At 34.1% G+C, this 14,631-nt stretch overlaps 2 protein-coding genes across 2 annotated transcripts; one reads left to right on the top strand and one right to left on the bottom strand.

Moving 5' to 3' along the window:
* Window positions 1-2,071: 2,071 nt before the first annotated feature.
* LOC132185015 (2-oxoglutarate-dependent dioxygenase DAO-like) lies at window positions 2,072-3,323 on the top strand. Its single transcript, XM_059598831.1, has 3 exons — window positions 2,072-2,520; window positions 2,602-2,917; window positions 3,002-3,323. The coding sequence occupies exons 1-3, from the start codon at window positions 2,171-2,173 to the stop codon at window positions 3,251-3,253; spliced, it is 918 nt and encodes a 305-aa protein (XP_059454814.1). The 5' UTR covers window positions 2,072-2,170; the 3' UTR covers window positions 3,254-3,323.
* A 1,352-nt stretch (window positions 3,324-4,675) lies between these two features.
* Window positions 4,676-10,673, bottom strand: LOC132185517 (disease resistance protein RPV1-like). Its single transcript, XM_059599282.1, has 7 exons — window positions 10,177-10,673; window positions 8,609-9,737; window positions 6,905-7,177; window positions 5,730-6,818; window positions 5,402-5,643; window positions 4,964-5,037; window positions 4,676-4,686 (listed from the first exon to the last, which is right to left on the bottom strand). The coding sequence occupies exons 1-7, from the start codon at window positions 10,671-10,673 to the stop codon at window positions 4,676-4,678; spliced, it is 3,315 nt and encodes a 1,104-aa protein (XP_059455265.1).
* Window positions 10,674-14,631: the final 3,958 nt, after the last annotated feature.

The raw sequence follows: 14,631 nt of genomic DNA, 5'->3' as shown, positions 1-14,631 counted from the left end.
TTCTCAAGCATTGTTAGAACTTGGTTTTTCAGGCTCTAGTGTGGACACTTCTTTGTTTTATTTTCATCGACTGTCTATTTGTATTTTTGTTTTGGTGTTCGTAGATGACATTATTGTCACTAGTAACCTCCTGCAGCAGTTGATGGCCTTATTACAAATCTCAAACGTGAATTTGCTATGAAGGATTTAGGTCCTCTTTCCTTCTTTCTTGGAATTCAAGCATGTACTTCATCTCCACCAAGGGATATATATCACTGAACTACTTCATAAGAGTAAAAATGGCCGGTGCCAAGCCTGCCTCTACACCTTGTGTAACAGGTAGCAAAATGTCTAGAAATGATGGCAAAAGTCTACCTGATCCTTCTGAGTACCGGCACATAGTTGGGGCTTTGCAATACTACACATTGACTCATCCAGACATATCTTACAGCGTAAATCAGCTATGTCAGTTTTTACATTCCCTTAGGTCCACCCATCTCACTGCTGCCAAACGTGTTTTACATTATCTCAAGGGAACATTGGACTATGGTTTGTATTACACAAAAGGTACTCTGCAACTTAATAGCTACTGTGATTCTGATAGGGCAAGGAGCCCTGATGATAGAAAGTCCACCACTGGCTATGGTATTTATTTGGGACCTTGCTTAATTTCTTGGGCTGCCAAGAAACAACCTGTTGTTGCAAGATCAAGCACTGAAGCTAAATATAGATCTATGGCACTCACTGCGACTGAAATGTATTGGTTAAAGATGCTATTCAAGGAACTTCATATTCCTCTTCTTTTGGCTCCTTGCTTATGGGTCGATAATATTGGTGCCTTAGCTCACACTTCTAATCCTGTGTATCATGCCAGGACTAAGCACATTAAAGTGGATTATCATTTTATTCGAGAGAAAATTTTCAATAAAGACATAGTTGCCCGCTACATCTCCACTCATGAACAGCCCTCTGACATTTTCACAAAGGGCCTCTCGTCTTCTCGTTTCAGCACTTTGCGTGTCAAGCTTATGGTTCATCCCCTCCCCATAAGCTTGAGGGGGGATGTTAACCAAGGTATCTCTACCGTGAATCATGCAGCAACGGTAATGACATCCAAGGCACTAAATGGTGGAGTAGATGCCGTGAATCATGAAGAAACGGCAATGACAGCCAAGGAAATAAATTGTAGAAAATGAAAGTTTGGCTAAACTTGTCAAAGAAATATCTGGCAGCATATAAAGAAGGAAAACAAGTAGAAAAGGAAGTTAGACAGCAAAAGAAACATGATTTTATATTCTGTATTCGTTATTCTTTCTTTTGCATTTAATTAATGTACACCTGCTGTATATATTGGTGAATGCACCTCTTTGTAATTATTCAAGAAATCTTCTTTTGTAATACGAGATTTTAGATATGTTAACCAAGGTATCTCTACCATGAATCATGCAGCAATGGTAATGACATCCAAGGCACTAAATGGTGGAGTAGATGCCGTGAATCATGATGATAATCATGGAAGAAACGGCAATGACAGCCAAGGAAATAAATTGTAGAAAAGGAAAGTTTGGCTAAACTTGTCAAAGAAATATCTGGCAGCATATAAAGAAGGAAAACAAGTAGAAAAGGAAGTTAGACAGCGAAGGAAACATGATTTTATATTCTGTATTCGTTATTCTTTCTTTTGCATTTAATTAATGTACACCTGCTGTGTATATTGGTGAATGCACCTCTTTGTAATTATTCAAGAAATCTTCTTTTGTAATACAAGATTTTACAGGAAGAAGGTATCCTATATGTATGCAAGACTAGTGCTTACTAGAAAAAATTGAGAGAGAGTTGCAGAAAGCACAATTCGTATAGACTAGTGTGCTCCTTAATTAAAGGGAAATACATTATAAAAAGAAGGCCAAGAAACTTGTTGGCAACTTCCTTGCACAAAGAAGCAAGCAGAAGTGACTTGTTTGGAATATGACCTTTAGTTTGTCCTCATTGTCACCCACGCGACATGTGCAATCCAATTTTGTCTGAGAAGGTGACTTGTCCCAAACTCCTTCTTTTCCTTTTTCATATTTTTCTTTGGCTTTGCCTTTCAGCCATTGCCAACATTTTCTTCTGCCTATCTATAGGCTTTAGCTCATTGAAATATTAGCGGTGGTTCAGTAAAAGTGGACAGGGGAAAGAGCGAGCAAACATGGCGGAGGGCGGCAATTTGAAGTGTATTCCAGTGATCGATATGCAGGAAATGGAAGATGTAGAGCAGTACAAGAAACTGAGAGAAGCATCAGAAGAATGGGGTTGTTTCAGGCTCGTCAACCACAAGATCCCCGCAAGTCTGATGTCAGAGATGAAGAAAGTGGTGAAAGAGCTGCTTGATCTTCCCGTGGAAATCAAAAAGCGCAACACCGATGTGATTGCTGGCAGCGGCTACGTGGCACCGAGCAATTCCAATCCTCTTTACGAGGCCTTGGGTCTCTATGATTTGGGTTCCCCTGCGACCGTGCGAGCGTTTTGCTCTCAGTTGGATGCCTCTCCTCAACAGAGGTTTCTTTAATTTCTTCCCTTCGAATCTACTATCTTCAGTTTTCTTTCTCCTTTTTGACTCCTTTAAGATTCTACTTCCAGGGAGATAATAGAGGCGTATGCTGAAGCAATACACGAGCTGGGCATTGATTTGGGGCGAAAGTTGGCCAAAAGTATGGGGTTGGTGAGTGACTTGTTCAAGGGATGGGCTTGCCAGTTTAGGATAAACAAATACAACTTCAGCCCTAAAACTGTAGGATCCTCTGGCGTACAAATACACACAGATTCCGGATTTCTAACCATACTTCAAGATGATGAAAACGTTGGTGGGCTTGAAGTGATGGACAAGTCTGGTGCATTTGTAGCAGTTCATCCTTGCGCAGGCACCCTCCTTGTCAACCTTGGGGACGTTGCTAAGGTAGGCGGTTGTCTTCCATTTAATTATTTTTTATGGTAAAATGAATAATTATGATGTTGGTATATATGTTGATGTTCAAGCTAGGCATGGAGCAATGGAAGGTTTTGTAACGTGAAGCATCGAGTACAGTGCAAGGAAGCAGCCATTCGAGTGTCAATTGCTTCATTTGTGTTAGGACCCAAGGAGGCAGCAGTTGAAGCTCCACCTCAACTCGTCGACTCTCAACACCCGCGTCTCTACGCCCCTTTTACGTATGAAGATTATAGAAAACTCTATATTTCCTCCAAATTTAAAGCTGGTGAAGCCCTCCAACATGTGCGCACCCAGAACTCCTGATCATCAACAGAGCCTACGTACCAACCTGAACTCATAGCCGCAGGGTTTTAATGAGGAAGACAGTGGCGGAGAGAAGCAGGGGCAACCTGGGGGCGGTCGCCCCTAGTAAAAAAAAAAAAAAAATTTTAAATATTTTTTTGACTGAATTGTTTATTGTCCCAGGTAACAAAATTTTTTTTAAAAAAATAAATAAATAAAAAAGTAAAAAACTCCTCCAACTATTTCGGTTTCACATTAAAAAAAAAAAAAAAAAAAAAGTCAAGAAATTTAATGTTTATTTATCAATATTTGGCATTTTGTTTATCTTATTCTAAAACAATATTGTTGTTGTTTTTTTTTTTTTTTTTTTTTGTGCGTTTTATATAGTATTTTGGGATTTTTTTCAAGCATCAACAAGTTTAAGAAGATTATTACCAATCTTAAATTTGTTCTTTTTATTCATTCATTTTAGGCTAATAGCTATCGGAATATGCTAATAATTTTATTATAATATCATTAGAGTATGAGAAGTAAACAATTATTAAAACAATACTTCGTAGCAAAATGAAAGATAAATTTCTTAAAGATAATTTACTTGTCTACATTGAAAGGGAAATTGCTGAAAGCTTCGATTCAGATTTAATACTTAATGATTTTGTTTCTCTAAGACCACATAGAATGCAATTTTAGGCACTTTGTATTTTGTATTTTCCTTTACTTTTGTACTAGTGCCTACATGGTAACTAATATATCAATTTAGCATATAAATATGCTTTTTGTGATACATATATTGTGGTATAATTTTTTTTTTATTATTGTATTTACCATATTATAATAAAAATATAATATATAAAGAGAAAAAAAATTATTTATCATTATATTTTATTATTTTATTGACGCCCCCGGTAAAATCAACTCCTGGATCCGCCACGGGAGGAAGAAGAATGAGAATTTGAAAATAATGCTTATCTTGTACATGCTCTGTTCCAATAACAGCAGAGAAAGCAAATCCTGTCTTCTCCGAATCCAAATGTACAAGATTATTGATATCTATTTTGCACAAATTTGTATTTGAAACCTCTTTATGATGGCTGAAGTTATTTGAATTCTTATTTCCCGGAAATGCCTTAGCATAATACTTGCATAAATAAAACAGGAAAACAGAGAAGTAGCCATTAATTACCAATTGTAATTTGGGTCTAACTAAGATGGCTTACTACATGACAGATAGAAACTATGACGATAGGATTTAGAGTTGCTAAACATTTATCTAAGAATCGCAAGTCAATTCCTTGCCACAAAATTCAATTATAAATTTATAATCGCTTGGAAAATTTGAACTTAACACTTCACAAAAAAGAATCATTAAGAGAGGCAATGGAGAGTAACACCCCTAGCATGATATTTGAAGTGAAAGTTGCGGTATGTGACTTGCCTGCGAAATTACGCAAATCCTGCATAATGAACAAACCCAAAGCAAAATCAAATCCTGAAATATGCCTAGGAGGTCCTTCAGTAGTATTTATCATTGCTGATGAATTTATGTCACCAAAAATATAAAGCAAAAAAACTATAAAAGCACGAACAAGTCCCTCAAGCAAAGCAATATTAATTTCAAGGGGTAATAAAATCGGTAATAAAAATGCTCAACATGAATGCCATTCAAGAACATACATACCGAAAACACACAAGACTGGATGAATCCTTTGACTCAAGGTTACCAACCACTACCTGCCCTTTGATTGTACCACCAGCGTCCATCACCATTTCTCAAAACAAAGCTAATGTCTATATCATCATCATTCCTGTAAATGAGCCATGTTGGTTTCACAGCATTAATATCTACACCATGCTTCGAATTTCAAGGGGTAAGAAGCAATATTATGTATACACCCAAAATTCACTTGTAATATGTGACGCACTAACCTTGTTATAACCAAAGCTAAAGACTCTGTCCCAAGTTCTTAGAAAGTTGAATCCATTAAACCTTTCCCTTTATATTTATGTTCTAGATGAAATCCGCAACTTTTAAAGAATCTTGATGAAGAATATTCACCCTCAAATTTAAATACAACTCGAAGATTATCCATCTTTAACTGAGAATACTGTGAACCAGGATAATGCAAATATACATGATCTAAGCCGGATGAATTCCATATATAATGAGACCTGTGAAAATAGATGCGTTGGCCATTATTGATGACTTCAACAAGAATTTTAAAAGAATGCACACCCTCGGTTCCAATAACAGTAGAGAAAGCAAATGTTGTATTCTCCCCATCCAAATGTACTGCCTCATTGATAACTATCTCACACCATTTAGTATTTGAAACCTCTTTACGATGGCTGAACCAATTTGGAATCTTGTTTCCTGGAAATATACACCCAAATTTACGGTCCGTAGAATATCCCTGTTACATGGATATGACAAATTTTTAGTAATAAGACCTACAAAGGCACACACTAAAAAGTATATATATAGGTGTAAGAGAGGTACCTCACTCATTAAACGAATTTGCAGGTCATCCCCCATATTTTCATGGCAATTGGAGAAGTCAATCTCTTCAAGCATTGGTAAATCGTTTATATTATTAAATTGAAATCTTTTCAATGATGTGCATCCTCTCGCATTTACCTTTTTCATATTCGGTGGAAGTTCTGGAATTTCCTCAAGTTGCTTGCAACGGTTCAAGTAAAGTTCCTCCAATCCAACAAATGTGTGGAGCCACGTAGGAAGGCTAACAATAGCGCTACGCGATAAAGATAGAAATTTCAAACTAGAAGGGCAATCACATTGAATCGAGAAATTCGATTCTGTCACGACATTGTTTCCAAGACTCAACGATTGCAATGTCGGAGATGCCATTCTGACCCCCTCAGATGTTCTAGCTTCTTCTAAAAATATTGCCAACGACACACACCCCCCAGCATCTACTTCTACTACATTTGGTGGAAGTCTTAAAATTTCTCGAAGTTCCTCGCATCCTTTCAAGCGAAGGATCACCAAACATTGCAACTGATAAATGTTATCTGGAAGATTCATGAGGTTTGTGCAACCTTCTAGATCTAATGTTGTGATCCTACCCAAGTACCCAATGGATGATGAAGGCAGTTCTTTTATATCAGTATAATCTAGAGACAATTCCTCCAATTGTTCCAACTCACTAATCCCATCAGGAAGATTCGTAAGGTTTGTGCAACCGGATAGAAGTAATTGTTTAACTTCAACAAGGTGCCCAATGCATAAAGGTAGTTCCTCTATACCAGTATATCTAAAGTCGATGTACTCTAATTTTTTCATTTGATTCTCAATTTTAGGAAAGTTCTTAAGCCTTGAGCAACCACAAACGAAAAGAGATCCTAGAGAAGTCAAATCAATGCTGCTCGGAAAACTCGTAAGATTATAGCACTCTACAGCACTCAAAAGAACAAGATTCTTCAGGTATCCAACCGAAGGATGAACCGCAACTAAATTTTTGCAACCATCAAGAATCAACTTCACTAAATGTGGGATCCTTGAAACGTCAGGGATTTTTTCAAGGAACTCACAATTAGTGAAATCCATAATTTTCATGCTTTGGAAATTCTGACAAGAAAAAAAAAAGAAATAAATTAGTTTGAACTTTGAAAGATGTAATTGAAACCAAGAAATATTAAAAACAATAATTCTACCTGAACTCCCTCAAGTTTCTTGAGTTGACTGTCATGCATTTTTAAAACTACAATGTTTGTTCCACAAAAATTGGAGGGAAAAGATTCTCCTGAATACTTAGGCCAATCAAGCAATCTTAACCCATTAGAGAGAAAATTAGGCTCTTCAGAAAAATATGCATTACGATTTATAAGCAGTCTGAGCATTTTCATATTCTCGAACGCATTGGGACTCAAGTGTATCCGGCTCGACTTAGGCAAATCTATCAATATGCCCTCAACTTCGTTTGTTCCCTACCAAGGTCCAAGACAATGTTTAGTTAAGTCTACCAGAAAAATCATAACATAAAGTTCTCCATATTTTAACAGTGGCTAGAACTATAATTATTATATTGATCAATATATTATTCTGTAAAAAGAAACAAGCTTATACTCCATATGTTTGTCTTCGTATATTCGTATATTCATTCTTTTATTTTATTTTTTCATAATGACTACTTTGTTTTTATTATTGGAATGTCCTAAAGTGACTCATCATCACATTCTCAAAACTAATTTATATTTTATATATACATATATTACCATTATTTGTTCATAAAACTGTGCACATCTTTAAAATAATAAAAGTAGTTACCATTGATGATTTATTTATTCTTCTTAATTAAAAGCATTCCATTTAATATTCAGCTCTTTTGTAATATTATTCCTCAAATTTCTTTTATTAGTTATTGCAAAATAAATAAATAAATTATTCAAAGTGGCTTCGTATTTGGTAAGAGAAGTGTTTTGGTTTCTAAAAAAAATAAAAAAAGTTTTGGATTTTGAAAATAAGTTTGAAAAAGGGTAAAATTTGAGAAATGTTTTTAAAAAACCAAAAATTGAGAAATATTTATACAAGATAAAATAAATATTAAAAAAGTTGAAAATTATAGTGGCTGCAGCAAGCACCGCGGTGTTTATCTGGCAGCTTGGCGGCAATCGCGAGGTCGCCAAGTGCTTCGGGTGGCCACCACCATCATGCTGCAGCAACACTAACCCAACTTTTTTAAAAGACTTTTACTGTCTTTTGTTGCTCTACATGAAATCGATCAACACCCTTACACTTGAAACAATTGTGCATAAACAATTTACTGTTTTTAAAAATCTGATTGTTTTGAAAACATTTTCTTTATTAAACTTTTTGCATTTCCAAAAATTGTATTTATACTTTTTTTTTTTAAGAAAAAAAAAACTTAATTATAATCTTTAAAATTTCTAATTGGATTTTTTTTTTTTTTTTTTCTCAAGGGGGATTAACCTCACAATGCTCACATGTTCTCCTTCAATTATGAGTGTCACTATTTTTATGTGATTATTCAACCCTTGAAGTCACATTAACATCTACATTCATGCAAAATTGTTATTTTGTAAAATCTCAAACAAAATATTATTTTGTAAAATCTAAATAGAGGTCGAGATAAATTTACTATCATGTTATTTGAAAACAAATTTACAAATGAGTTTACAAAAACACAGCCAATTAAATAGTCAGACTCTATTAATTGTAATTATTGTAATTTTTATTTGGTTTTGAAATTAAATTCATTCCAATTATTTGATTATTTTCTGTAACATATTTGTATCCACATACACATATTTGCATGTGACATTTCATTTTTCTAGTAGCTCAACTTATGAAAATGAAACAAATCTAAAATCAAAAGGGATTTTTAATATAACTCTTACCGTATTTTCCTGTAGAACATGATTAACATCTTCATGAAACCACAGTCTACTACGCTTTCCAGGTTCTTTAGGTGATTCTTGTCGAACAATTTCTCTACCCATTTCTTGTAGCAAGTCATGCATCTCCAATGTTCTGTAAGACTGAGTTGAACTGAACCAATACTCATACCATATGAGAGACTTACACTCAAGCATTGATAAACCACTATATGGAAATAAACCACACCCTTCTAGTATACTAGTGACATGATCTGATTCTTGTCCTTTGAAAAAACAAGCAATATCAAGGAAAATAGCCTTCACAGTTTCATCTAGCCCATCGTAACTTATTTTAAGTATTTCTTGAATTGTTTTATTAGGAATTTTTTTATACTTATCCAATGTATTTATCCATTCATACGAACTTTTACCAGATAATTCCGAACCCAGCACTTCTAAAGCCAATGGTAGGCCCCCAGCATAACTCAGTACATGTTTTGTGAGTTTAACAAAATCGTTGTAAGGTTTCTCACTGCCGAAAGCATGCCAACTAAAGAGTTGAAGAGCTTCATTATCATTCAACACATTCACTTGGTATATTGAATCAACCCCATGTGCAATAAGTAAATGTGCATCTCTTGTTGCTATGATGATTCTACTTCCTAAACCAAACCAATCACGTTTTCCAGCTAGCTTTTCTAAATGGTCCAACTTATCCACATCGTCAAGTACTAGAAGTACTCTTAAACTGCGAAGCCTCTGCTTTATCAAAGTAATTCCATGATCAACGTTGTCAACTATTAGACTTGAACCTCCTAAGATCTTAGAAAGAAGTTTTTTTTGCAAATTTATCAGACCGCCTATTTTGTTGGAAGTTTCTCTAATGTCTCCAAGAAAACAACTACATTCAAACTGAAAAGCAATCGAGTTGTAGATAGCTTTGACGATAGTTGTCTTACCAATTCCACCAATTCCGAAGATCCCGACCATGCATGTAGTGTCATTCTTCTGATCTATAGCTAAAAGCGAATTTACATCTTGTACACGGGACTCTATTCCAACGGGATATTTGGCAACTTCAAAAGATGCCTTTTTTACTAATATGGAATTTACCCATTTAATGATTTCGCAAATAAATTCAGGTTCATTCCTACAAATACAAAAAGATAACAAGACATCTAATGAGTTACTTTCATATAAAAAGAATAGAAATTATGTAGTAAACATGCTAGATCTACTATAAAGAAAAGTTAGTGGTACAAACCTATATATACCACAACAAATGGAAAGTTCATTTTCAATTATTAGGTCATGAATAAGTTATTTAAGCAAATTATACCATCTAAAACTAAATAATCGGTAGAGTTTAATTAAATCTTGAACAAAAATTATTTAAAAGATTAATAACATGTAGAGATCTTTAAATGTAAGATATATAGTTGATGCATACTTCACATGCATGAAAGCAGGTGTACAAGTATAATGATGTGCTTTTTTTGTTTCTATGAATATATAAGGCTGTAAAATAATTAGAAGAAAACAAAATATAGAATAATCTAGAAGGAAGGCGCAAGAGTGATGAGAAATACATGTTATCCAAATGCTTTCCGGACAAATTTGTTGCTTCTATTAGGGCTATCTTCCACATCTGTATCTTCATTTCATCATTTTTGAACCTCTCTTCATGTTTGACAAATGCTTCTCCAACAGTATTAGTTTGATTCCGTATATCCGATGGATTTACGTTGTAAAACAAGGGTAGAACATGTGTTCCCATTCTTTTTCTACACTCGAGGATCTTTATTAGCTCGTCCAAGCACCATCTGGATGATGCATAATTTTTAGAAAATACAATGATTGAAATCTTTGACTCTTCAATAGCTTTGATAAGTGCCGGTGAAATTTCCTCTCCGCTTCTTAACTTGTCATCCATGAAGGTGTGAATTCCCTTTTGACGCAAAGCTTCGCATAAATGAGCAGTAAAAGTTTTACGAGTATCTTCACCTCTAAAACTCAAGAATACGTCGTAAGAAATTGGATTGATGGAAGAGGAAGACCTTCCTCGAATGGAGATGGAAGAAGTCATTTTCTATGAATGTGTGAATACTGCTTAGAGATTACTGCAGAGTTCATAAGACTCTATTTAAAGATAAATAGACAAGTCCATCATTCAATATTCCCCTTTCCCATCTTGAAGTCCATTCTCCCGTTGCATCATAAAAAAATAATGATAATACAAGTTGGTCACACGTTTTAAAAGTAAATTTCCTTACTGTACGTGTAACGTGTTGGATCCGAGGTCAAAATAACGTTAATATAAACGGAAGCTTTAAACCCGGCCGGAGTGTCATCGAAACTCTGTGCAATTGGTGTCGCTCGCCCACAAGCGGATGTAAGTGGAGGGCTGTTTTATATTGTATTTTAGTTATGTGGCAGATTGTCCACAAATGTCTCATCGAAATTCAGTGTGACGGCCGGTTGTGGAAGACCTTCGCTGGCGTTGACAATTATAGTTCGAGTATTTTATCAATTCGTAGAACGTGTAGGCAATAAATTTTTTGAGTGTTGTATTGGAGAAACCAATGCCGCGTTGCATCATAAAATAATACGAGTTCGTTAAAAATAAATATAAATAAACTTCTGTCATTAGAGAATATTCAACTCTTAGAAGTCTTCTCATAATAAATGGCAAATTGCTTCAAATTGGTTTAGAATTTTTTTTTTTTTTTTTTTTTTTTTTTTTTTTTTATATGCATTTTTATATGATTAAGGGCACTCACAATGGCTTATGTATATTTTTATGCAAAATAGTTAATTAAAACCTATTTTATCTAGTTTAGCTAATAAGTTTTAAAACACATTATATATCCGATAATCTATTTTATTTTTCTTAAAGATCCTATTTTTTAATTTTTGGAAAAAAAATAGATGCAAAGAAAGAATGGAAGAGAAATAATATGAAAAAATTTTGAAAAAATATAGATGTGGAAAGAGAAATAGTAAATTAATGAGATGGATGTGTGAACAATGCTCGCTACATGTAGCGGTGAATTGTTCACAAATGCAAAAAATAAAATAAAATAAAATAAAAAATATTGTATTTTGCATTTGAGATACATAATTCAATGTAGATGATTTTTTAGTGTTTTGCTTATCTATTTTAAATAAAAGTAAGAAATAGCTAAGCCATTGTAAGTGCTCTAACATATTATATGCATTCTCCAATAATATGAGTTAGTTTTAAAAAATAAAAACAATACAAAAAAAAAAAACAAAACAAAACAAAACAAAAATTTGGGGTGGTAGGGGGCAATAGTTTGTACTTTGTTGCCATTCCCCATCTAAGGACTCGGATCCATCAAGTTTTGAAATTCGATTCCCTAAGACAATATATAACACTTTGGTCTCTTATTAAGAAGATGGGTTGCTCACTTAGGTTATATGGTTTATAACAAGATACTCATAGGTGTAAGTCTCACATAATTTACTTACTATGTAAAAATGAGTTTTATAAATGGTTTTACAAAAATTTAAAATTGACTAATTTTTTTGTGGTGATAACAATGACAAATACTATTAATCTTTTTCCCTTACAAGATAGCCCCCCTTCAGGTCATAGCCAACGTTACTCCCATTAAGTAGTACTAGGCCGTAGGTCGTGGGATTTTCACTAATGAAATGTTGTTTGCTAGGTACCGTCTGTGGACAAGAAACAAATTCTCTCTATTTCAAATAAAATATATATGAACTGGTTTCTTATTTTAAGAGAGATAATATTCTCATTTCACTCTTTCTTTTTCTTTTTTTTTTCTTTTTTTTTTTTTGACAATACTGTCTAGAATAAGGGACCAAGGGATGGGGTACTACCGTTACTAAGCGTGGAATTGAGTTATGGCTCACTGGCAGGACGTGGCAGTTACCTAATGCAACACCGGCCAGGTTCTACACTTGTTGGCGGTTACTTAAGACCCTCTGTACCTTATTTCTATGGTTCTTTATGTGATTGGGGCTTGTAGCTTAGGCCCAACCCATTAAGCCCAAAAGTTGGACTCTTGAGCTTGCACTCGTGATTTGGGCTGGTGGAGTGGATCTCGGGTATATCATTGTTATAGTTGGATCAAAATGCCACCTTTCTCCATGTCGTTTAGTCTTAATGAAGTTAATATTATTTGTTGGATATAAAAATCATTATCTGAAGAGAACTTTATATACATGCATTACAAATTTAGTTAGATAGTAATACATATGTTTTTTGCTAGATGACTACTTTATATCTTAAACTCCCGAGGGGAATATTTAATTGAAATTGATGAAATCAAGGTTTGAACTCAAAACATTCTGTTCTAATACCCTATTAAATCATCATTTATCCTAAAAGTTTAAGATGATAAGAATCAAGAAGGGATTAATTTATATTTCTCTTCAATTAAATATTACACATGTAATATTTAATGGTTGATTAGTAAAATGATATAAGAAAAATATTGACACCAATTATTTCTCTTAATTGAAATGGGTATGAATTGACGGAGACAAAACTTAAGCTCAAGATTAATTTAAATGATTAAATTAAATTCTAACACTCACTTTCATACTCTGTGATGTGGCTTTAAACTTGAAATAGATCATTATTGAATTTTGATCTAATAATGCTTTTAAACACCGAATCAGGAAGTTTGAGAGTGTGAATATGAGAATGAGAGTGTTGTAGCATTTCTCAACAAACACATTAATCAGTAACTTTGGCATGGAATTTTTTTTTTTTTTGTTTAAAGCAAAATGGTAGGCGGGATAAATCAATTGTAGCTATTTTACTTAAGTGTGACTATAATAACACTTATCCTCTAGGAGATGCGTAGAAGGTGTCAAGACGGTGGAAACTACATATACTTTTTAAAGTTTGACTGGACTATAACCTGACCCAACTTCATCAGGACATCAATAAGCTAGACTCAATGCAACTAATACTTATAATAGAATTGAAGATTTTGATTTCGAAAATTGAACTCTCATCCTAATACATATATATCCGGTTCACTTACAAATTTTTCGAAGACCGCTAAACCACCGTCACTACTACCACGGATAAATTCATTCTTCGTTATAGAAGACAGCCTCTTCTCTAACTCCATGCATGCTTATCTTCTTGATTGTGGAGAAAGAGAAAAGTAGAGCGAATTGGAGGGAAGCATAAGGGTCAACGGCCCGTGCCGTAGCCGTTGGAACATGATGGGTGGATGGTTGAGGTCATGCATGCCCATCATAACAAATCAACATTTTAATTTATCCATTAATATGTCGGCATGGGAAAGGGAGGTGAACACTTGGGAACTTCAAGGATAAGGAAAGGTATTGATCTCATCCAATTCCATCATTCACGTATTAGGATCTGGATTCTCACAATTACTTGCAAATTGAAAATAAGGAATTCTCTCACAATTGAATACGTAAATGGCTAGCAATTTAGACACGAAATTATGTCGGGCCTCAATCCCAGCCCATATATATTATATATGAGAGAGAAAAAGAATTGAGTTCAAGTAATTACATCACTTAACTATTTTTAATTAGACTAATACTTGAATAATGCTACATACACTCCTACTCTCACACACTTTTAAGTGACTCTCATTTTCATCGTTAGATCAAAATCTAATAATCCTTTATCATAAATCCAATGATGAGAGTAGATGTCACCTAAAGGTATATGAGAGTGGGAGATAGAGAGTGAGAGTATGTGTAGTAATATTAGTACTCCCAATATTTTCTCGTGTTTACTATTAGATTATATATATAGGTTAAATACTTAATATTCTCTGGGGTTTTGAAACTTTATTCTTACTCTCTGGAGTTTCATTTTTATCACAAGACTCTCCTAGGGTTTTGATAAAGGACCAAGTTAGTCCATCCGTTAGTTGACCGTTAGGACTGACACATGGACCAATCAGATGTTGACACGTGGCACCTATTAAATTTTTTAAATTTTTTTTAAATTAAAAAAAAATGTATTTAAAAAAAATATACATTTTTGTTAATTTGAAAAA

This window comes from Corylus avellana, chromosome ca6, assembly GCF_901000735.1.
Source record: "Corylus avellana chromosome ca6, CavTom2PMs-1.0".
In the NCBI taxonomy this organism is placed as follows: Eukaryota; Viridiplantae; Streptophyta; class Magnoliopsida; order Fagales; family Betulaceae; genus Corylus; species Corylus avellana.
This window is presented reverse-complemented; position numbering and strand designations above follow the sequence as displayed.